At 43.3% G+C, this 24,415-nt stretch overlaps 1 protein-coding gene across 1 annotated transcript in view; it reads right to left on the reverse strand.

The window, feature by feature from the left end:
* Positions 1-12,927: 12,927 nt before the first annotated feature.
* Positions 12,928-24,415, reverse strand: part of ATP2B4 (ATPase plasma membrane Ca2+ transporting 4) — a 111,967-nt gene continuing 100,479 nt past the window's right edge. The window contains 1 exon segment of the mRNA XM_078156408.1: positions 12,928-17,589. Coding sequence (XP_078012534.1) covers positions 17,269-17,589 — 321 coding nt within the window. The 3' untranslated portion in view covers positions 12,928-17,268.

Below are 24,415 nucleotides of genomic sequence, written 5' to 3' on the forward strand. Positions count from 1 at the left end.
CAGCACTGAGACTGACTCTGTGCTTCATAAATGCTTGTTGATTGATAATTGCTAAGGAATTTCTCCTGTTCTTAACCATCTCCAAGGTGGTTAACACAGTTTTGCCCCTTTGGGTGCCATGCCCTGTAAGCCTGAAAGTCAGGAAATATTTTCCAATGGGTCTAATTTGAATGAAAAGTCCCTCATCTGGCTAACTTTTATAGATATCTCAAGGTAGTGACCCAAGGTCACTTGCTGCATCTCTTGACTAACATAATCACTTTTGCCTCTGCCTCTTTCCTTCCTCTTCTTAAACCAACTTAAAACCTCCTTGCTCTGTCCCCTATGTTCTCCCCCAGCAGTTGTTTTTTATGTGCCAACCATAGGCAGTGTGGTATAGTGGATAGGGAGCTGGCCTCGAAGCCAGAAAGACCTATCTATCACATCCTGGCTTGTGTGACCATTGGGCACTAAGGCTCTAAGTTGCAGAGAAATTGTTGCCTGTCATTGTTTAGAGGGAGTTTTCTCATCCACAGAGTCCCCAATATCCCAGTCCTTAATTCTTATTTGACATCCTGTTTCCTTAGAAGAGCACCCCCAGACTCTGAAGACTTCTAAGAAAAAGCTCTAAATGCATCTCATATGTTTGTTTAGATCCACTTCACTCCATAATCCCTTCTTCCTTATTGGAAAAAGTCCTTGGGTAGAGCAGGGAGGTGGACGTGGAGATACTGTGAACTGATACTAAATTTCACCATCTTCAGGGAGAAGGGATATTTTGCTACCTAGAACAAGACCCTGATGGCTTCTGTTCACCCATTCCCCAAGACTCCTTTCCCTTCCCAGAGAAATGAATGCAAACAGGATACAATGGTTCACTCACCATGTTGTGGTGGTCCTTCACTGTGGGCATTCAATTAAATCTTCCATTTATAAATTCAGCCCTCAATTATTACATATCCCCCCTTCCATATGGAATTATTCTGCGGCCTATTTCAGTTCCATAAATCCCTTTTAACTCCCCCACTGTCCCATTTTGACAATAACATCCACATGCTTGATTCTAGCCACCCCATCCATTTTCTTACTCCCCATACAGAGCCATCTTACCCAGTAGGAAGCAGAAAAGGAAGGTGAACTTTGAAACTGGCAGGAATTCCATTCACCCAACAGACCAGTTCTGGGTCATAGCCTGTCCTTTGGTTGGCTTCTTCCTCTGACCTGTCTCTTATCTGGAGTTCTAGCACCTCACAAGGGAAAGCCCCCAAAGCACCTGGGTTGTTGCAGCAGGTGGGAGGAGACTTGATGAAGCAAGAGAGAGACTTCTTGAGAGAGGGTACAATGAAGGAGAAGGGGACATGGGAGTAGGCTTGAAAATAGAACATTGAAAGAACATTCACTGCGCTGCATCCTCCTCACTTAAGAAGTATGTCTGTTGTGGGGTTGTTTTTTAAGGCTTTCCTGGGGGGTGGGGTATCTGTGTGTGCGCGTGCGAATCTTTCAGAAGATTGCCCCTCCTACCACTGTGTCTTCTACCTCCTACTTGCCTGCGCTCTCCATACTAATCTGACCAATAGTCATATTCTCCCTCCTAATTATTTTTCGTCCTTAGGAACTCTGATTATAACTTTTTTTTTTGTTCTCTCACATGTGCACATACCCCACTGTCTCTTGTGTCATCCTCAACTAGATTGTAGGCGTCATGAGGTATTCATTTTCTTATCGTCCAGGTCCTTCTGTTTGCAGATAGTAAGTAGATAAGAGGGAGTATGGTATCATAGATAGACTGGAGTTGGGGTCAGAAAGACCTAGTTTGACTTCCCCTTGTGACACTTCCTAACTGTGTGACCCTGAGCAAGTTATATGGCTTTTCTGAGCCTCAGTTTTTCATCTGTAAAATGGGGTTAGGATTACCTACCTCACAGAAGTTGCAAGGATCAACTGAGGAAATGTAAGTCAAGTGCCTTGCAAACTTTAAATATGTGTATATGTGTAATATATAAACTAATAATAAAGAAAAGGGCTATATAAATGTTAGCAATTAATAAATAGTTGGTTTCCACCCCCTTCCTCTCCTCCCACACACTTCAAAACTAAAGTGGTATAACATCCCCAAAGCAGGGTGGACAGATGCTGAGATTCTAGCAGTCAGGCTCCGGAGACTCTTTGTCCATCCCCTCCTCTTCTTTCACTTCTTCCTCCTCCAATACAGACAGACCACATTTGACATCATTAATTGCCTCTACAAAAATTACATTTTTGGCAGGATGATGTTGCAGGAAGCACTTTGACCCAAAGGAACCATATTGTAATTGGGTAATCAGTCAGCCAACCTGCATCCCAGGGGTTTTGCAACTTTATGATAAGGGTGGTTTGGTTATAATGTATTAACTACTTTATTGCAAAAGGATGTTTATTGGGCCATCCCTTTATGGGCATATTTTCCTTCTCTCTCTCACCTCCCCATCCCTATCCAAAAAGACTACTGTTAGTAGAAACAATGGTGTGAAAATTCTTATTCATGACAATGGGGAAAATCACTTTTTTCTGGAAGGCAGAGGATTATTGAACATAATCATAGGATTTAGGGCTGGAAAGGAGCTTTGAGATTGTCTAGTTTAACACATTTATTTTATTCATGACGAAACCAGGCTAGAACCCTGACTCCAAATTCAGGGCTTTTTCCATTGCACTATGTATATTACAAGATGCTCTTCCTTAGGCTAATAGCTCCCTCTTCTCTCCTCCTCTTCCTCCTCCTCTCTTCTTCCTCCCACTGTTATTTTCCCTCTATATACCTTAGTCAGTTGGGGTTTACGGGCTAGATTTCTTCCTTAAGGACCATGCCTTAAGCCCAAATCACTCCAGCTCTCACTGATTGGCCAATAATAGGTCCCAGTCCAAGCCCCACTTGATCATTATTTGGGCCCCATAGACTTTGAGTGAATGTAAACCTGGAATGAATTCACTCCCCATACAGAGCCATAAATAGGAATCGTTTTTGTTTTGTCCAGAAACCTTGAGAGTCTTCCCCTCCCAGATTGATTTTTTTTTTCTGGACTAAGTTAAAGAGGCCATTCTTTGCCTCATTTTTTTTTAACCTAGCCTTAATCACTGAATGGGCATTGCCTCAATCAAACTGAGACCTGCTAAAGACTTTCAAGGTCTTCCACCACGTCTGGGCCATCTCCAAGGCGTCCTGACATGTATCTGGCTGCTGGACCCAGGTGGCTCTGCAGGAGAAAGTAAGGCTGGTGACTTTGCACAGCCCTCTCTAACTTAATCCAATTCACTTGCATGTCAAGGCATCACCTCCATGATGTCATGGTCCTCTTCTAGAATGAAGCACAAACAAAAACAACAACCTCAGTCATTCCCCTCCTCCTCCCTTCAACAGGGATTGTAGGACTTAGGAGGCACCCTAATGATGAACCAGCCAAGTTCATTTATGTGCAGCTATATTTACTTTTACACATTCTGGGGGTGCTACTTTCTCCAGTGAATGTAAATGGAAGAGTTCAGAGCCAGGAGACCTGGGCTCTAGCTCTAACAATTGCTGGTTGTATAACCTAGGTCAAGGTCTCTAAACCCCTCTGGTCCCTAACACCCTCATCTGTGAGGTGAAGATAATAACAATTCTCATATTGCCAAGTGCTTTAAGATCTATAGACATGTGAGCAGTGGCACAGCTGGCCTTGAGTGCACACTGACAGAACCACTATGGATAGCCTCATACTCATGTGGCTGTGGAACTCTCCAGGATAATGACCCGTAGCTGAGCTATAAACTCCAATTACAGGAAGTTTAAAGAGTGCCTGGTTTACAGGGCTTTACATACAGAGGGTGTTTAACGCATGTTGATTTTACTGTGACTCCACCTTCTGACTCATTTTTTCCTTCCACTGCTAAGTACTAGAACTTTGTTTATTGGAGCTTCTTTTTGGTTTCTGAGAGCTATTACTTTGCCTCTCTGAAACTGGAGAGGCCAGGTCAGGCAGGGGAGGAAATATCCTGGTCACCTGCATGCCCTTGGGCAAATTATTTCAAGTCTAATGTGCCTCACTTTCCTCAGCTATAAAATGTGTGGGTTAAAAGAGATGACTGGTAAAGTGTATTAGAACTCTAACCTCTATGTAAGATGCTACAGTGAAATATGGAAATGGAGCATCATCCAGACAAATGATTTATTTAGCATGGCGTGCAGTTGCAGAAACTGATTGGGACCAAGGCTTTCTGTAGCCCAAGGACACACACACACATGATGGGATGATGGTACCTGGACCCCTAAAAGGAAAAGACCATGTCTTTGAAAGCAGCTCAGTCCCTGAATTTTCCCATATATTTCAGTGGCCCAGAATCCCATCCAGATCCTTTCACTGTCCTTTTTGTATATAAGCATCAGTCTCGCTCCTATTAAGTTGCACGTTCACCAGGGACCCTGCCTGTTTCTATTGGTGTTTCAATAAACTGCCCTTTGACTGAAAGAAAGTTTGAGTGTGTGAATTCATTCCAGGTGTATGCTGCCTTATACCCTGACATTTCAGGGTTCCCAGCAACCGCACAATGCATCACACACACACTTAAAGGGATTGAGACATCTAGTTTCTCACTGGTGGAGGGTACCGGGGAGACACTAAGGTGAGAGGCAGAGGGGGTAGTTTTGTGACATTCCTTAAGTAGGTGACCTTTGGGAGGAGGAGTAATCTTGTGAATTCTCCAAAATTAGGTGATTTTCAAGTAACTGAAACTTAGCTTCACAAAATGGTGGAGAAAGGCAAAATGGAGTCACTAATGCTATTTTTTTTTAACATAGCAAAGAAAGTATTTGGTAAACCTTAAAGTGCCATTTAAATGCGCTACTCTTTTTATCATCATCCTTGACTAGTCAGTCAATAAATATTTATTAAGCACTTACTATGTTTCAGACACTGTATTAGGTACCAGATTACCCACAGCTTTGCTTGTGAGGATTTTTTTCCTTACCCTGTTCTCTGAAAATAACATGGAGTCTTTCTTTTAGGTGCTTTGCTACTAAGAATCACACAAAAACATATATGGCATAAAAATAGCAAAAAGCACAACATTACAAAGTTCAGAAAGATCTCTGTGGTCAGACATCTCTAAGTTTCAGAATTGTATATCCTCCTTCTAAGGTCTGTTATAGCTTAAAATCCTATGATTTGGTTCTGCAAAGCTATCCTTAGCTCAGCCCTTCCTGAGTTTGCTTCTTTAACCCTTGGCTCCAGTGTAGGAGTTCCAGGACTGCCGCAAGTACTTCCTTTTTGTCCTCCTCTGGACCCCTCCCATCCAGATGAATTTTTCTTCTAGGCTTCTAGGAGAAGTAAAAAAAAATCTCTTAGTCATTTCTTTCACACTAGGCACTGTGAGTCATGGTTATGAAAAGATTTTGTCCTGGTTTCATGGTTGAGAATACCCTTTGTTCTCTGGCCTCTAAAAATGTCTTCCCCCAGGTTTCAATGCTGGCAAATACTTCCTTTGACTTCTGGAGATCTCAAAGATCTCCTGGCAGCATATTCTTCTTCTCCCTCTCCCTGTCCCTCTTTCCCTCTGCTCTGTCTTCCTCTACCCCTCCCTCTCCCTCTCCCTTTCCCTCTCCCTCTCTTTGTCTCTCTCTCATCCCCCCTCTCTTTTTTCTTTGTATGTATATGTGTACATATGTGTGACTATAAACATACATACACACAAAAGAGTTTCTTCTCAATGCATTGGAAAGTGGGATTAGAACCCTTCTCATGAACTCTACATGGGGATGAAACTGCAAGGATGTTCCTAATGAGCATATGTGGAGATGGGCCTGGCTCTTTCCAATGAGTCACTTGTGCTTTGGCCCCTTGTTAAAGGTGTGTACCACAGCAGAGGATCCTGGTTGGTTTCTTGGTATCTGACTGTGTGTGTGTGTGTGTGTGTGTGTGTGTGTGTTAGAGTCAGAGGAAGGGGACATGGCAAGATTCAGCTGTGCCACAGAGGATTGGTGACACAGTCAGGAAGATTCTCCCTATTTTATTGGTCTTAAGGAATGAGAAGAGACAGCTTCCTCCTCATCACTAGTGGTCAGAGGGAGAGCCAACACTGGGTATATCCCAACAAAGACGCCACTTTGAAAAAGAGCTGTTCCACTTGTCTCCTTATGGTCTATGGAACAGGAGAGCCCTAGAGATCATCTAGTCCAACACCTTCATTTTTTCCAGCAAATAATCTTTGCCTTTTTTTTCAATGTTAAAATTACTTCGTAATAGACCACTCCCACCCCTATGCTCCCACACTGAATCCTTCCTATAGAAATGAAAACTTCTTATGCCATTTACCAAGATAAGGTCAACATGGATATATGACCTAGATATAAAAAGAGGTAGTACAAGAAAATCTGAAGAACATAGACTATATTACCTATTAGACTTATGGATAGGCAAACAGTTTATGAATAAATGTGAGATAGAGAGCAATGTGAGGTGTAAAATGGAAAATTTTGATTACATTACATTAAAAAGGTTTTGTTGTTTTTTTTTTAACAAATAAAACAAATGTAGCCAAGAACAGAAGGAAAGTAGAAAATTGGGGGAAAATTTTATAGACAGTTTCTCATATAAAGGTCTCATATTTCAAATATGTTAAATCTATAAGAATATGAGTTATTCTGCAATTGATAAATGGTCAAAGGACATGTATGAACAGACAGTTTTCCAATGAAGAAATCAAAATAGTTTATGACCATATAAAAATGCTCTAAATCATTATTGATTAGAGAAATGCAAATTAAAACAACCTTGAGATATCATTTTACACTTATCCGATTGGCTAAAATGATTAAAGGGGAAAACAACAAATGTTGGAGGGGATGTGGAAAAATTGGGACACTAATTCACTGTTAGTAGAACTGTAATGATCCAATCATTTTGGAAAGCAATCTGGAATTATGCCCAAAGAATTATCAAGTTGCCTATATTCTTTGACCCAGCAATACCACTACTAAGTTTCCAAAGATGATGAGAGGAAAAGGAAAAGAACCTATACATTCTAAAATATTTATAGTAGCTCCTTTTGTGGTGGCAAAGAGCTGGAAATTGCAGGGATGCCCCTCACTTGGGGAATGGCTGAACAAGTTGTGGTATGTGATTGTGATGGAATACTAATGTGCTATAAGAAATGATTAGCTTGATGATTTTAGAAAAATGTGGATAGACTTGAACAAAATAATGGAGAATTAAATGAGGAGAACCAAGAGAAACTTGTATACAGTATGAGCAATGTTGTTTTAAGAACAACTTTGAGTGACTAAGTAATTTTAGCTATTATAAATATCCAAATTAATTACAAAGGACCTATGAAGGAAGATGCCATCTGCATCTAGTGAAAGAACTGATTAATACCAGTATGTATAGGATGGTTTTAAATACATATTTATGTCTATATTTATATACATATTTGTGTCTAGTCGTAGCCATCTCTAGGGCAGAGTTGAGGGAAGGAAGAAAAAAAGGAAAAAAAAGAAAGTTATACATCTTTATTATATATTTTAAAAGAATAGCAAGTTGTACATAATAGATTTGCAACTTCATGCGCAATCTCTCTTTTTTTTTCTATTCTACCATGCTATGGAAATATTTTATGTCTTAAGTTCAGAATAAAATAAAAAAAAAAAAAGAAATGAAAACTGGAGCAAAACCCAATTGCTAAAGCAACTGTGTGACAGTGAGCATCTCCATCCCCACCTCCATCTTAACCTCTGTGCCTCAAAGTTTTTTCTACCATGAGGTCAGAAGTAGGTTTCTTTCTCTTTCTCTGGGCCTAAGATTCAACCCCTTCATTTTAAAGGGGAAGAAACTGAGATTCTGAGTAGTGAAGTGATTTGCTATGATCACATAATTTCCTGGAAAAATGATAGAAGAGAGAGCACTGGAAGGAAGAGCAGCTAATAATTAACTAAAAAGACTCTATCTTTAGCATTAGATAATCTCCAGTATCCCTTCTAACATGAAATGCCAAGATCCTATAATCCTTTGCTTCCTCTTTTCAGAGGCAGCTATATGACACAGGAGGATGCAGCACTGAGCCTGGAGTCAGGAAGACCTGAGTTCAAATGAGATATTTGTAAAGCACCTGTCATCGAGTAGGTGCTTAATACATGTATATGTCCTCCCCCCATGTGCTTCTTTCTCTTTTTATTTGGGAACCACAAATTACTGGATTTGTTTTTCCTCTAACTCCCATGCTTCTCTTTTCAGTTGTCATGAATAAATTGGCACCATCACTTCCTGAGATACGTCTAGAACACATACTCAATGGCTGATATCTCTAAAACAGCTACTCAATTATAATAACAAATATTTGTCATGGGTATGGTTACACATACCAACTTAGAAAAATTGACTATAAACCTATGCAAGTTATACGTATGGGTGCTCACTTAAATACTTATTATTGTACTTATTAAGTACCTACTGTGTACACCATGTTTTGGGAGACAATGCAGTGTAGTGGATAGACTGCTAGACTTTCAGTCAGGAAGGCACATATCAGGGAAGAAGAGAATAAATATTCATTATGTGCCTACTACACGGCAGGAAGACAGTTCAAAGTCAACCTCTTATACTTACTAAGTGTGTGATCTTGCGTGAGTCAATTCCCAGATTCTTTGTGTCTCAGATAATTTCCTGATACTGATATGGATTATTATTCATCATTTATTAACATTGCTTGAACTTAACTTTATGTGACTAGAGATTATTTGAACTCAGAATATAACCTTGACCTCAGCAATTCTCCAGAAATATCTGAGATGGCTATGATAAATTTTGGGCTCCCCCACATCCTGGATCCACCCCTGTGTTTTGACTCCACCCGAATTTTATTGGATGTTTACATTTACTGATATCCATCTCAATCTACTTTGCTTTCAAGGTTTTTTTTTTTGGCAAAATTGCTTAACTGCATATATGTGGTTTATGTATGGGTTGTATTCAGTTTTGGTGTTTTTTTATAAGCTTTAGGAGGGCCTGACTTCCTCTGTTTATATTGTATATTCCCAGTTTATAGTGTATAGATGTTGTTTACACATAGTTGTTTGCATAGTGTATCCCTCATTAGACTGTGAGTTTTTTGAGGGCAAGGACTTTCTACTGAATATTTACCTACTATAAGTCAATGTAATAATAAATGTTTTTTCATTGACTTCCTTGTAGTTCCCTGCTCAATTAGGGCACTTAGCAAATACTGGCTTCTGACAAGCCAGTGAGGAGATCACCACCTGGTTCCAGTCTGGGTCGGGTGAAGATCCTTTCTGATTACATTCTCCTCCTCCTCCTCTCTGTGTCTTTTCTCATACTGTCCTCTGTGACTGGAGGAGACTCTCTTTCACCCCAATTTTCATCTGTCATGGGCCACGACACTAGTGGAACTGGAGAGCCTTGGGTTAACCTCATACTCCCATACCACTGCCCATTTGTGCTGTAAGCCAGGACCCTGTGAAGCAGTATGAGGGCCATTTGAGTTAATTTTGCATCCAGGCATATATCTATGGGATACTGCCTTGGGTTCTTTGGGCAAGGAGGATATTCAAAGGCTGTGAGTGCCTAATAGTCAGGGAACTTCCTTACCAACTCCTTTTAATATTCTTGCTGGTGGCTTTTTACTTTATTAGTCTGTTTTTTGGAGGCAGCTAGATGGCTCAGTGGATAGAGTGCTGGGCCCAGAATCAGGAAGACCTGAGTTCAAATCTGGCCTCAGACACCTGCCAGTCTTAATTCACTGGAGCAGGAAATGGCAAACCACTTCAGTATCTTTGCCAAGACAGCCTTACCGACAGCATGATCCGTGACTGAACAACAAAGATTGTTTTTGCCTGGGGCTTGTTGGATATGTTTTCATTAAATTGAGTTGTTGACTTGACCATCAGGCTCTGAGTGCCTACACCAGGCGTGACTGGCTCATCATGTAAGTCCTTCATTTCCTCCAAGACTCAGCTCAGATGGCAGCTCCTTTACAAAGTCCATTCTGAACCAACCTAGTAAGAATGTTTTCTCACTCCTCAAATATCTTTTGTTTCTGTTTTTGCTTTTTTGGTGAGGCAATCGGGGTTAAGTGACTTGCCCAGGGTCACACAGCCAGTGAGTGTCAAGTGTCTGAGGCCGGAACTCCTCAAATTTCTTGTAGTACTTTGCTGCACAGTCTACTTTGTGTCATACTTACAAACATTTCCTATCCCTCCTTTTCGTTAGAATTGATCTCCTTGGGGCTAAAAATGTATAAGTTTTCGGATTTATTTCATTCTTTGCATTTGAATCTTCAATGCTTAGCACTGTTTCTGATACACAGTAGGCACTGACTAAATGCTCACTGAGTGATACTTGTATCCCCAGATATAAGATATGTAAAACACAGTAAGCATTTAATGTCTGAATTAAATACAACTTTGCTATTGGACCCTATTTGCAGATGTGACCTAGAAATTTATTCCTTACCAGCTGGGCTGATTCTAAGAAGCAAGAGCCTTGGAGCAGGATGGAGTTTAAACCTATAGCCCTTAATCTTGATCTGAGAGGATAGGGACTTAACATAGTCTGTGATTTAGCTCACTCCTCTCCCCTTATCTGGCTTAGCCAATCCCTAAGAGGGGCTCAGAGGCCTGAGAGGTTACTTATCACCTTCTTTAATATTACCTCAAATTAGAAAATAAAGCCAAAAGAAAAAAAAAACACCAAAAACCCTACCCTGAGCCAAGCACACTCCATCAGAGTTCCAGTGGGCACAACCCTAGCTGAGTCAGAAAACATAGGAAATGTCCCCTACCCCCTTTTCCCAGGCAATGTTATCAGAAGATATAGGATGGGGGACACACAGAGAATACACCACAGAGGTGAAACAGTATTTAGGGGAAAAGAGAGTAACAAGGATAATTCCCAAAGAAAGAAGGGTCACAGATTTCTGAAACATCTAGAGATCGGGGGCTCACAGGCATGGTTCTCAGGGGTGGCCACACGCAGCCTTGAGGCCTCAGGCTCCCCACCCCTGGTTCAGGCCTTTTGACTTCTCAGAGAAAAAAGATGGAGAGGTCCCCACCCCTCTCCAGATATATAGTACCTCTACAATAATTCTGCCCTCTCAGCTTGAGAAATGAGGGATGGGAGACAGTCTCAGAGAAGAAACAGAACATTGGGTCAAGCCAGGAGCAAGACCTAAAAGAATTTCATTGGTCAGTCCAAAGCCTTTCCCTTCTACAAACTTGACCTAACTACCATCTCAAGCATGACTCAGAAAACGCATGTTTTCTGGCTCACGCCTGACACAACTGGACACCAAAGACTCCACAGAAAGAGATGGTGACATTTTTATTTATAATAGGATCTAAACATGTTTTGCACAAAAAGGACATGGTGGCCTTCCCTCTTGCAGTAAATCAGGGGATGGAAACATTGACCTAAAGACACAAGGATGAAGGTAATAGGTATATATTCAGCAATGATATCTAGTAAGGTTTCTCTGGCTTTGCAGTGGATTGCTTGGGAGGGGGTATACATGGTAAAAAATGACAACAAAACAAGGCCTGTCTAAAAACCTTGAGCAATGATATCTGGGTGAGGAAACCACGTGCAGTTTGGCTGCCAAGAGCTAGATTTCAGCCAGGCCCACAAATAGCTGCTAAATGCAGTAGCTTCTGGGATGGGGCTTAAGGGCTTAGCGAGGGAAGCTTTGACTCCTGGCCACAGTTCTTACCCAGGCTGGCTTTCCTACTTAACTAATTAAACTGCCAAAGGACAAGCTGGTTCCTGAAGGCTGAAAGCGCTTTGATTTTGGGGGACCTTTTACCATACTGGCTGAAGAATATATTCATCCAAAGATCCTGGTTTAGTTTTCCATTTTGATATCTCAGAAACAGATGTGAGACTGGGTGGAGTCTCTGCCCCAGGAGCAGGGCTTACTAAAAGAGGCTAGGAAAAGGGTGTGTATACAGGGACACATTAGTGCCAGGTCACGAGAGAACACCTAAAAATTGCAAAGAATCACAAGAGAAAGGGATGAGATTTAATAGGGAGAAAGAACAGTGGCTCAAAGCTGTGGCCCAACATTCTTCAGAAGTGGAATCTGGAGAATCCTCATTACTTACCGCTCAGCTGGGGAGGAGCACTTTTCAAGTCCCATTGAAGCCCCTTGGATTTGGAGAAAGAGATATGAGATTTGGGTATAGGAGTGGCCAGAACAACCAAGTTTTTACCTGCTTCCTCTAAGGTGCTGTGCAGTAGCTAAAGGCCTTACCATCATCTTAGGCAGGGCTCATGGCCTATAAAATAGAGTTGTTTTGAACAGAGCACCCTAAGGAGAGGAATGGGACCAGGAGCCTGGACAAGTCTGCCTCTTCTAAAACTGGTTCCTTCTGGGTTATCTGGGTCAGTACCAAGACTCACGTTGTTCTTCAAAATCATCCCCTTGCCTAGAGGGCCTATTGGGAGATGTGAATTTCTCTCTAAGTTACAGCCAAAAAAAAAAAATTGAGGCAGTGAGAGAAGGAGATACACACATACAAACAGAAGAGAAGGGGAAAGCCAGGGAACTGCCCTGCTTGAAGAGAATAGTTACTCTCACATGAAGATGGGCTGCCTAAGAAAGTCTGGGGAACAGACTTTAAGCATCCACTTTAAGCAATCCCCAGGGGCAGTCCCCAGTCCCTCACCCCACCGCCTTCCCCCAGGCCCAATCGAGGGAGAGCCACACATGAGAAGCTACTGAGCTTCAGTAGCAATGTAGGAAAATTAAGTTGTTTGAGCTATCAGTGGTGAAAACCAAGAGAGGAAAGGATGTCTGGGTTGGGGACATGTTGATTTGGAGCTACTCATTTGCTAGGAAGGAGTCATTCCAAAGGCTGCAGCAGTGTGCCTAGCTCCGCCTCAGGAGATGACCAGGGACGCTGGTGGAGACACATTGAGGACATAACAGTTACAAGTGGGCATGGGGTTTTTATTCTCAGTGTACAGCGGCATTTGTTTCTGCTCAATAGCAAAAAGCATTATTGGTTCCCCCAAAAATAAAATAAAATTATCTCTTCTTATTTAAATGTCTCCTCTCTTTCAGTCTTCTCATCTCAGTGAACTGACAAGTTTAAGTTTCAATGTTTCCAGAAGCGTTGACAGTTCGTTCCATTTTTTTCCCCAAGAACCATATAAATACATGCAAAACATCGTACATAGAGCTTAAATAATATCAGAGTGCAGGTACAGACTGGGTGTACTGTTAAGCAGAACTGCAGAATATGGCCACACACACCAGGGTACATACTGCTTTGAAACCACCATTTACTTTTTATGTCATGCATACCACAAATACTTAATCTCTTGTTTTGTTTATTTTATTTTTTGCTTTTTATACAAAAATACCAGTGCTTGCTATGAGTTACTGGGGAAAAAAAGAAACTCAGAACTCCTATTTGCATGCTGCTTGCAAAAGAAAGACCTTAAGAATTAGATTCATTGGCAAACACACATATATATGTCATATATATACATATATATATATATATGTCATATATATATATATACACACACACACACACATAATATATATATGCATATATATGTATAGATATGGAAAATGTTTATCAAGGCCCATTTAGTTATGGGAGAGTGACCTGAGCTCATCTTCATACATCTTCCTCTTAGGAAACTTCACCTAGGAAGGGAAGATGGTGTGGTAGGGCTGACAAAGGGCAAAATTAAGACGGACATGGTAGTGAGCTAAGTAAAGGGATTTTGTCTATTAAAAGGGAAAGAAACTTGGAATGATTGAAGGATAAGGTTTACAGGTAACCCCCTCTTGCTACAGTGAGATGTCCCTTAAGACGTAGGGGGTGGGTGTGGGACCAGGGATATTTGGGAATGGTGCCACTGACTGCTAGGAAATGGGACTCATGTAGGAGGTCTCATGGTACATGTGAGCTCCATGTGCTAAGGCCTTTTCTAAATTTTAGTGGTTTGAAATTCTACTGTATAAACTTTCCCTTCTTTGACTTGGGTCGTGAGGAAGAGGGTCATAGATGACAGGGGAGAGTCCTGTCCAGACAGTTCCCCAAGACTGACAGCCATGACTAGAACCAGTTTTTGTTTTTCCCGTTTGGGGTAGATATTTCCTTCCTTGTCAAGCACAAAACCTTTTTGGGGGAAAGCATTCAGATTCCCATGTTAAAAACCCTCTCTATTAATGTTAAAACTCAGATATGCAAGCAGGAAAAGACCACAGAAGTTGTAAACTCTAAAAGAGAGATCACCCTCACAGACTAGAAGAGATGTCAATGTCTTTGGTACCAATCTGCCAATTGCAGCCCAGCAAGGGGCCCCTGACTTCTGAAAACTGTGAGAGGAGTGGACAACCCAATTGACTACTGGGGGTAGAAGTTCACCTCCCGTCTGGCACAGGGCTTCTTGCTAATTGTCTTCCCTTTCCATTAGCAGACTAATCCCCCTCCTTATGCTTCATGACCTATCTAGAGAGGAATCTAAAATGGAAGCCTCACTCTTCCCCATCCCTTTCCACCCTACACTACCCATTTCAAATCTAAAGCACCATTTTATTTTTTGGTGGGGAAGGGAGGGAGGGAATTTTCTTGAATAACTTAAACCACATTGACCTGTTGCCAGTTGTATCACTGAAACTAAACTGAAAATAATTTTACATAAAAAAGTATGCACACAAATGCTTAAACTTACTCAACCAGCCATATCAATACAATTTATATAAAAAACATCTCTCTAGAACCCAACTAATTTTTTTTTCTTTTTTCTTAAGTACAAAGATGGCTGTTTGGAGAAAGGAAGTAATTTATTGGCCTTTAGAACCCATCAAAGATATATACTAAGTCACCTGTCACAGCAAACAGCTGGTTTGCATGAGCCCTTCAGCTGGGCCACATGACAGCTCTTTATTTTTAATCCTTTTAAACAAAATACATACGGCTGACTCAAAAATATCAGTTTCTGATCTAAAGAAAACTATATGTATTTGAACATTTATATATTTTCTCTTGTACTATGGAAATTAGAACACAAAAAAACCCTTTGCCTTTGGAAAGCAGACAAGGCCCTCAAGGGTAACCTGTCAGGCACCTAGAAAGTCTTTAGGGAATGAACATGGTAAAGTAGCCTCCAGAGTTGTTTTTAAACATATCTGAGGTATAAGATTTGACAACTAAATCAGTATCTCCCAATGTATTTTTAATACATATGTATACATATATACACACATATATTTGAGCTTCTAACTCCACCTTGGGTGAGCTGAGCTTTTTTCCACTTTCATTCAATATAGGAAAAATGATCGCTGAAGCACGTAACCTTTAAAAACCAAACCAAAGTTCCTTTTATTTCATAGGTTGATGGATTATGTAGTGTTGGGGGATGTAGTCATGAGTAAGCAATGTTTTATTTCCTTATCTCACTCAAGTGAAAACTGGCAGAGAGGTATTCTGGAGGAAGGGCTGGGGCAGGAGGAGCCTCCTCATAATTAGAAAAGCATTCGGTGATTTGGCAGTTTACTAGAGCTTTGAGGTCCCCCCCTACCTTCCCCCCCCCCGAAAAGCATCCATCACTGTCAGCAGGAACAAAAATGGAGTTCCCAGAAAGCACGGCTCCAATCTCATCTTTGTTAAGAAACACTTAGAAAAAATCTCTCAGCAAAGCCTCCACCTCCCAAGTGGCAGGCTGGAAGGGGAGGCTTTGGGCAGTGGGGGGTGGGGGGGAAGGCACAGGGCTTTACTGGGTAGCAGCAATTAGAGCTCATTGCTGGAAAAGGTCATGGGGGTGGGGGGGGTGTGTGTGGAGAACCAAGGGTGAGAGGGTGAGCTTCTCTTGCTGCCTTAATTAGCCAAATCTACTGGAGCACCTAGTTGATAATAGGTAGTTTTTAAGCTAAGTTCTGGGGTGTGCTGGAGACTCCTCAGAGAGCACAGGACTGCAAGTAAACAGACTTAGTAAATCATAGAGGAGTCTAAGCTGGTAATTAGGCAGTCAGGCCCTGATCTTCTGAACACTGTGAAGCAAGGCCTGCCCAGGCTCTGACTTGAACAACTTTCCTCAGCCTCTCCTGAGAGCTCCTTAAACACTGACCTCCTTACCCATCCTGACACCCTGAGATAGCAGAGCCTCGGCAGACTGCTTTGCAAGTACCAAGGGTTGTGCTAGATAGAAGACCCAATATGATTATCTCTACTCTAATGGCTTGTCTTGCCCAAGACCTGCCAGTTTCTGGTCCCTCATATGTGTCCAGCTGGAGCAAAGTCAGATCCAGCTCACTCCCTCTGCTCAGATCCCAGCAAACACTACCTACCACTCAAAGCATGGCTCCCTCCAAAGTCAAGGCTTTTTTCTTTGACATTTAAAAACTGGCCTCTCCCCTTTCTGACCACATGGAAGTTTCCAGAAGAAGGCACATTACACCAACAGGGCAAACACATACATACAACACACCCAAATTGCTTGTACTTTACTGTTCAAATGGAATCCTTTCAGGACCAAAACTGGTTCCACAAACCAGAACTGAAGTCTCCCTTGGCTCCAGAGGCAGAAGGGAGTTCAGTCAAACCGAGGCAAACCAACCTGTGACCTGGTCACTCAATTCACTCAGCATTTTCCCTACTCTCTTATTACCACTAAGAGAAGAGGTAGGGAAGAGGGGAGGAAAGGGATAAAAAGAACTCACAAGAGATAGGTAAGGAAGGTCTTAAAGAGCTAAAGAGCTTAAGCAGAAATTTTCAAAATGGAAGACTTATTTAAAAGCAATCATCATCTATAGGCTGATTCTACAAATCCCATTCCCCCCTCCCTTCCCACCCCAATCCTATATATTTCCTTTTAGATATTTTTTTTCTCCTTCTGCATCCTTGTTTAGCTAACAGCTCACACTGCCTCATAGGAGCCAAGAGGTTTTCCTGTGTTCTATGCCTACAAACACAGGAAATTATTTTGGGGGCTGACAAGGGCTGTTGCCTTTCTTTAAAACATACTAACAAAAACCACTGTTGATTTACAGAGCCCAACATGAGGAGACCCCAGCACTGCTTGCATCAGCTATGAAGCCCCTGACCCCAAACACCAATTCAAAGTTCAATTGGGCATCCCTGAATGTGTCTGCTCTTGCCTCTAATGGTTGGGTGAGAATCCACTCATGGTGCACACACAGGAGCAGTTGACATGACAATAAAAAATTCTATTATCACATGGATATCACACGGAAGGGGCAGATAAGGGAGGAAATGGAAGAAATCAGGGATGGAAGTCAGAGTTCTAAGGGTCAAACCGATGTCTCCAGGCTGTGTAAGGTGCTGTCTGAGTCGGATGCTGTGATATGCACTGGGCTAGAGTCCAAAGTATTGCAGTTTTCACTGCTGGATAGAAAAGATGGGGCTTCTTTGCTCCCAGTAGCCTTGGGGAATCTGTCTGTCCCAGGCTCTTTGCTATCTTCAACCTCGCTACCATCCAGGAGTGGCGTTGTTGGCTCATCTTCTTCCAGGGTGAACTCGGGATGAGTCATGAAGTTATGAATACAGCTTCGGGTTCCAGGTTTCTCAAGGCCTTCAAAGAGGGAGCTACGGAATGCTTTCACGACTTTGATCTATACCAGGAAAGAAGGAAGGAAGGAAGGAAGGAGGAGAAAACACAGAAGTGAGATAAACCTGTAGAAGAATTGGATTCTTGAAGGGAGAAACACAATGAATAACATATAACACCACTGAACAAAAGCTAAAAATAAATCTACAATAAGGACATCATGGAACACTAGAAATAAATTATCATATGGTTCAAAATTCAATAATGGCAGTGGAGTGGGGTAAAGAGTGATGGCAACCCAACTGTGACATTTCAAAAGCTTCATAAAAAAAGTAGAAATCTACCACAAATGTGACATTCCCAAACAAACCACTCAGATTGAAACAAAAGTTAAAAAAAAAAGCATTAATTTTTTAACGTACATGGGAAGGAAGTAGAAATCAAATAATAGAGAAATGATTTAGATATGTGGATTGGTGCTATAGGCAAACATCTGGTGGAGGGAAAATAGGAAATATCCCTCTGTGTTTTAAATCAGACACATCTCTATTCAGAGCCTGCAAAGAACCGACCCACAGATCTGTGTACACACATTTTGGGGTGACAACAGTGAACTCCACATGCCATGCAGCAAGGACAAGCCAGGCAATGAGTCAGGGTTTGGGCACATTGTGCACACGCATCCACACACACACACACACACACACACACACACACACATCCACACGCTAGTCTGGCCCTGCCCCACCCCGCCCCCCGCCCCAAGAAGTGGGGCTCTACTGTCCAAAGGAAGATCTAGCTCAGGGAGGAGGGGGCTGAGATGTGGGGACACAAGCAACTAAGAAACTGGTCCTCAGGAAGAGCTGCTGCCTGTAGGAAAAAGGGAGGGAAAAGAAAGTGATACCATGGAGGGAGGAAAGAACTAGAGAGAGAGGTGGCAGAGAAGAAAGGAGGAAGAGGAGGAGGAAGAAGAGAAGAGGAGGAGGAAGAGAAGGAAGTAAGAGGAGGAAAAAGAGGGGGAGGAAGAAAAGGGGGAAGAGAAAGGAATTAGAGGAAGAGGAAGAAGGCTCTTAGACTGGGTGTGAGCTCCTAGCTAGGTCCAGCCCTGGCCTGAGGGAGACAAGGAAAGAGGGAGGGATGGGAAGAAGAGGGCTGATGTAGGCAGCCTTGCCCACCAGCAGAGGACCTTGGAACGACCTCCCCCCCCACCCAGAGCCAGCTCTTGGATCTCCTTTTGAGGTGGCAGGTCCAGGAGCAGCAATCGAGGAGAGGGGGGGAGCAAGGTCTCCCCCCTTCCCTTCATGAGTATCACGGGGCGTGGGGGAGCCTGGCTCTGCTTGCTTGCCAGCCCTCTGCCCCCCGCCCTCTGTCCCTGCCTTCATGGCCATCTGGGAGAACTTGGGGTGGGGTGGGGCAGGGCAGAGCTGGAGAACCTCCAAAACCTGCCACAGAGGCTGGGTCTGGGCTGGAGATGAGGCTCTGTTCTCCTGGGGCTGTCTCCCCATTCTTCATCACACAAGCAGCCACCTGGCACGGCAGAAGCCACCTCTACTGTGAGGCCTGCTCAGTGGATACTGCAGAAGAATGTGAGCTAAAGCTTTCACTGGTCTTACCCCAAGGGGCAGGTAATTCCGGATGTTGGGGCCCTACTGAGTCTGTTCTGGATACCTGTGATTCTTTTCACCTTATAAGGGCAAGATAAATGATGGCTGGGCTGGGGGTCGGGGACAAAGAAGCACAGATGTGGAGGAAACTATTTTCTCCTGCCACCCTAGGCAAAGCTGAGGTCCTCAAGAGAAGGCAACAGAAAGTGATTTGGGAGACTAGATGACATCCAATTGGGTAAATTAATCTGCTAATAGGTTATCTGTCTCTTCATGTATACATGAAGCTTCAGGTTTCAGGTTTCTCAAAATCTTCTCTGCACGTATACATCTGCCCTCAAACTGAAACTGGTAAGAGGTGACATCACCTGTTCTGCCTGGCCTCAGCAGACAGGGCTGAAGTTAATGACCAAGGTTTCCCCTCCCCTTACCCAAACAACCTTGTCTATAGCTCTGAAAGCTAAGAGGCTCTTTTCCATACAATAGAACCAACTTAACGTCTTGGCCCAGGAGAGTCAAAGAAACGCACAAAATGAAGGCTGAGGGGGAGGCCTTTGCCATCTCAACCTCCCCAGCCCTACCCATTGAACCTCTAAATGAATGGTTCTTTGCCTCAGACCTGAGAGTTCAAGGTAGGTTATAAGCTCCCTCTTTTTCTACCTTCATGTCCCTGGCATTTCCTGGTCCTTGAGAGGTTCCTGGGGTGGATTACTTGTACCAAAGCTTATAGAGTAAGGCCTGATGGGTTAGATAGGACCCTTCTCTGCTGCTGACATACATGGGTCAAGTGCAAGCTTCAGCACCCTGTAGGAGACATGGATGGAACCCCTGTGTGCTCCAGAGAGCTCTACACTCCCAAAGGAGTCAGGAGAAGTGTAAGATGCATTTACTTATGTGCCACATGTCCAGCAGCCTCTGTGTAATGGATGACAAGAGATGGAGAGTGAGGAGGATAGAATGTCTAAAATAGAAAAGGAATTTCTTTGGGGGAATAAGAAGCAACCACTCAGCCAGACTGCAGGTCTCCTGAAATCCAGGGGGATACCAACCACCTGCAAGGGAAACTTGGGGAAGGAGCAGACCCATGAAGAAAGTTAGTAAGTGCTTGGTGGTGGAGGCCCATCCCAGAACTCATCCTATATCCGAGTATGACACCTTACTTCAACCACACATACAAGAACTGCCAATCACAATGCAAACCATCCCCAAGCATCTCCCAACATCTGATGCACGGTACCCCTGTGTGTGAGCAGCATGTGTGTGTGTATGGGGTGGGGGAGGGTGCAAGACACAGCCAGTGAAGCAGACGCTGTGGCAGCTGTAGGCACTTTCCACCTAAACAGTCTTCCCTCCCTCCCTTCCCCTTCACAGCCCATACCCATGGGAGTTAAAGAGAAATAGGGTTTGCTTCTCTTGCCCCAATCCCATCTTCTTTAGACTATCTATCCCTTGGGGAGGGGAAGGGGAGCAGGTTGAATATGGGAAGTCTTTTTCCATAAGCCCCAACTAGGATAGGCCTCTGCTGACCAGCAAGTAAGCAAGGCCTTGTTATAGCTCATTATGAAGGGAAGAATATCATTCCCCAAATCTGATGGCCTACTCTTCCAGATGCATAGGAAGTAGATGGCCACCACTATTTCCTCAGTTGCTGTTTTGTTTCCTTCTAGAAATTGAAATGAGATGGCAAAGAGTGATGGGGAAGAGAAAAGATTAAAGCCTTCTTCATCTTCGCCAGTCCCTGGAAGTCTTCCCAAATGAGGCTGGGGGAAATGGAGACTTCCCAAATTGAGGCTCCCATGAAGGGTAGCACTACTTTAAAAAAGAGAAGGGTAACTAAAATCCAACTCATCAGAACCCAAAGTGAGAGCTGTTGGACAAACTTAGCTAATACCAACCCACTCCTCCTATTTCCCTTGATTGATTCTTAGATCCCCAAGTCTACCCCTCCCATTAGATCCCATAAGGTCTCTGTCCAAACTATAGTCAGCTAGAGGTTAACTTCAGACCTTCTCACCAAGAGGCAGAGAGGAAGGACAGAGACCTAAGAGGGGGAGGGTCATTCCTGGGGAGGGAAATAGTAGAGGAGAGTAGAGGAGAGAGGGAAGGGTTGGCATTCTTTGCATGTCAGCTGAGTCTGACTTGTTTTTTGACTTGAGGGTTATGTTTGGTTCTGCTGCTTAATCTTAGGGGGCCACATAGAAATGCAGAACACACAGGGGCAGCTCCTGCTGGCTCCCCGAAAAGAAATCCAGACAAGCCAGTTATCTGTGCTGAGAATGGCAGTGACGGACGAAGCAGGAAAAAAAGCACAGATAACTCACAGAGGAAACTCACCAATAATGTAGAGGCCCTAAGACAATCAATGCCCCTATTCCACTCTATCCAGCAGAATATAATTTGCTTGATATTTCTACCAGGATTGAGCCTAATTAGGCTTCAGAAAAGTAAATCAGAAATGGCAAGGTGGGGCCACAGTACAATTTGGCATCACTCACTGTTTTCCCATGTCAGCTACACACTTTAAACTGATATTTCCACCTCAGGAGACAGTGGTGGTGAGAGGACTCATTTCTTACTGATGGCCAAACTCAATTACATTACCAAAGTTTAGTAACAAATATAAGAACTACAGTAGCTCTCTCTCTACCCTGCCCCCTTCCTCAAGCTTCTCAAAACATTTTTCCCAGCGGACACAATAAAGTAAGGTCCCCAGGTGTCTTAATCTTGGGCCTATTTCTTAGAGTGAGAATCATACTGTTCCTGCCAAGAAGGGTGGGAAGTGGGGTGGAGGGAGGTGGGGAGGGAAAAGGAAGAAAAACCCAAGAAAAACAAGGAATAAGCAATGTAGAACAACAACCAGAAGATAGGATTATTATTATTATTATGGTTTTTATTTTGTAATGGTAAAGAAGCAATGGCTTTTTATTTTTATTTATTTTTTTGGTGAGGCAATTGGTGTTAAGTGACTTGCCCAGAGTCACACAGCTAGGAAGTGTCATGTGTCTGAGGCCAGATTTGAACTCAGAGTCCTCCTGACTCCAGGGCCGGTGCTTTATCCACTGCGCCACCTTGCTGCCCCAAGCAGTGGCTTTTCAAAAGTGAAAAATAAAGTCAAACAGTCTGGTTGGTTTGGGGGTGGGTTGGATTTTTTTTCCTTCCCTCTCTCAAGTCAAAAGATGAAGGGAAAAACCAAAAGGAAGAGAAAACTGAAGTTGGTTAAAGTGTATCCTACCCGCTCTCATGTGGTCATTTTAGCAAATCATGCATCATAATAGACTATAACTCACTGCCCATAGAAGAAGATGCAGGAACAGAAGTGTTGGGAGTAGAATTGTCTGGAGAAAGATTTACAAGAGTTGGGGTACAAACAGGTTTTATATCTTGCAGACTCGTGGTGTTCTGTCTCCTCAGGGCTCTGTGATAAGAGCCGACTGCCATCTGGAATGTGTTAACTACCTCGATCTGCAAAGAATCAGAGAGTGAAATATCTTTGCTCCAGGAAGGCCCCGGGAGTTTGAGGGGTCAGGAAGGGAACAAGGGTAAAAAAGTGAGGGAAGCAGGAGACAGAAAGTGAGCCCCCCCCCCCAGAACTGTCACAAGGAAGAGAAAGGAAAACGCAATGGAGATTACTCAAAATCTGGTTTGCCATGAAGTCCAAAAACCAAACTAAAGTTCCATCTTTCCCTCTCTTTAAGCTGAGACAAGGACACAGCAGACTTCCTTTGTTTACTTGTCTCCCTGAGCACAAAGAATTACCCCAAAAGAAGAACTGGAGGGTGGGGAGCAGGGAAAGCCGGTACAGAATGGTGACATAGATCTCAGTGACCCAAATGCTCAAAATTAAGGCACAGCTTCAGAGACAGGGATAAGTTCAGCTGAGTTCTGATGTCTGGGATAGCCAAACAAAAACAAAACAATGCTTATTTTCATAGATTTGCCAGTGAAAGATCCATGGCACTGGGGAAAAACAAAAAGGAATTTTATTGCCAATAGGCATAGAGGCAGCCCTAGTGGGAAGATCCCTCATCAACAGGTTGATCATAGAAGTATTGACTAGGGAGTCATCTCATCCCCCAATTTTACAGATGAGGAAACTGAGGGCCACAAAGGTACAGAGGGCTAAGTTTCAAAATCAGTGCAGAATGTGACATTATGCTGCCTTTCAATTGTTGGACCCATCTCCTAACACCGTGCTTTCTTCTCCCAGTCAGCCTTTTTTGGGACTGAACTTGCAGGGAGGCACAAATAGTTTCAGCTTAGAAACAAAGCCAGACCATTCTACAGAGGTGGCCACAGCCAGGCCAGTGCTGCAAGGATCATGGCTGGCAGGTGCTGGGAATAAATTGTGGGTCAAACTGAGAAAGGGAAAGGAGAGGAGGTGGTAGACTAGGTGGTGGTGGTGAACAACTGTTACTCTGGCCCTACGTAAGGAGAATATTTGGTTTCCAAATTGCTTTGCCCCTTAGAGACAGAGGGTGTTAATTAATACCATCAGTTCTTCTGCCCTTCTGGCATCCCACATTGTCAGCCCAATGATAGGCAGGACTCATTCCCCTCCCATTTGGTCCCATCAACCCTCCCCCCCAAACCATCCTACTGTTGGGCACAGGTAAAGACCAAAAACCAGAGTTGTGGGAAAGCACCACCCTCCAACCCCCAAAATGTGTACACAAGTCTATATACTATACAAGGTTTATACTCTGTAGAACAGCCTGGAAAGCAGTCATGTCACTTCCTTCCCCAAATCTACCAAAGGACTAGAAGAGGGTCTGGTTTCCTTCATTTTATTCCCCATGACACTTTCCCAGGGGATGGGGAAGTTGGGAGAGCAAAGGGGCTGACTGCTTTCGGGTCGATTAGTCATTCTTATTCAGGGGGTTGTTTGAGAACATCATCCTTTCCACTACCCTACCCAGTTTACACATCTTTTCTTGCATCACATCAGGGACCTGATTCTCCATTGGCTCTGAATGGGTTAGGGCAAGCACAGATGGTCCCTCCCTATCACGTGGGAGTAGGGTGTCCAGGGATGGCTCTACACAGCTAACCCCTTCTGTGACAGCATGTCCAGACTAGGATGATCATAAGGCATTATTCCCTGTTGTTCACATCGTGTAGAGGCTCAAAATCTCCCAGTGTAGCTGGAGCCCAGCTGCCTCCTCTGAGGCTCTGTTCCTCAGTGCTCAAGTGTTCCAGCCCTCCAGTGATTCTAGTGACTTGATAATCATAGGAAAGGATGGGGAAGGAGGGGTAACTTAGCATCAGAGAATGTGGGAATCCAGACTA

This window comes from Phascolarctos cinereus, unplaced genomic scaffold (genome assembly GCF_003287225.1).
Source record: "Phascolarctos cinereus isolate Bilbo 61053 unplaced genomic scaffold, phaCin_HiC Scaffold_5;HRSCAF=322, whole genome shotgun sequence".
NCBI lineage: Eukaryota > Metazoa > Chordata > Mammalia > Diprotodontia > Phascolarctidae > Phascolarctos > Phascolarctos cinereus.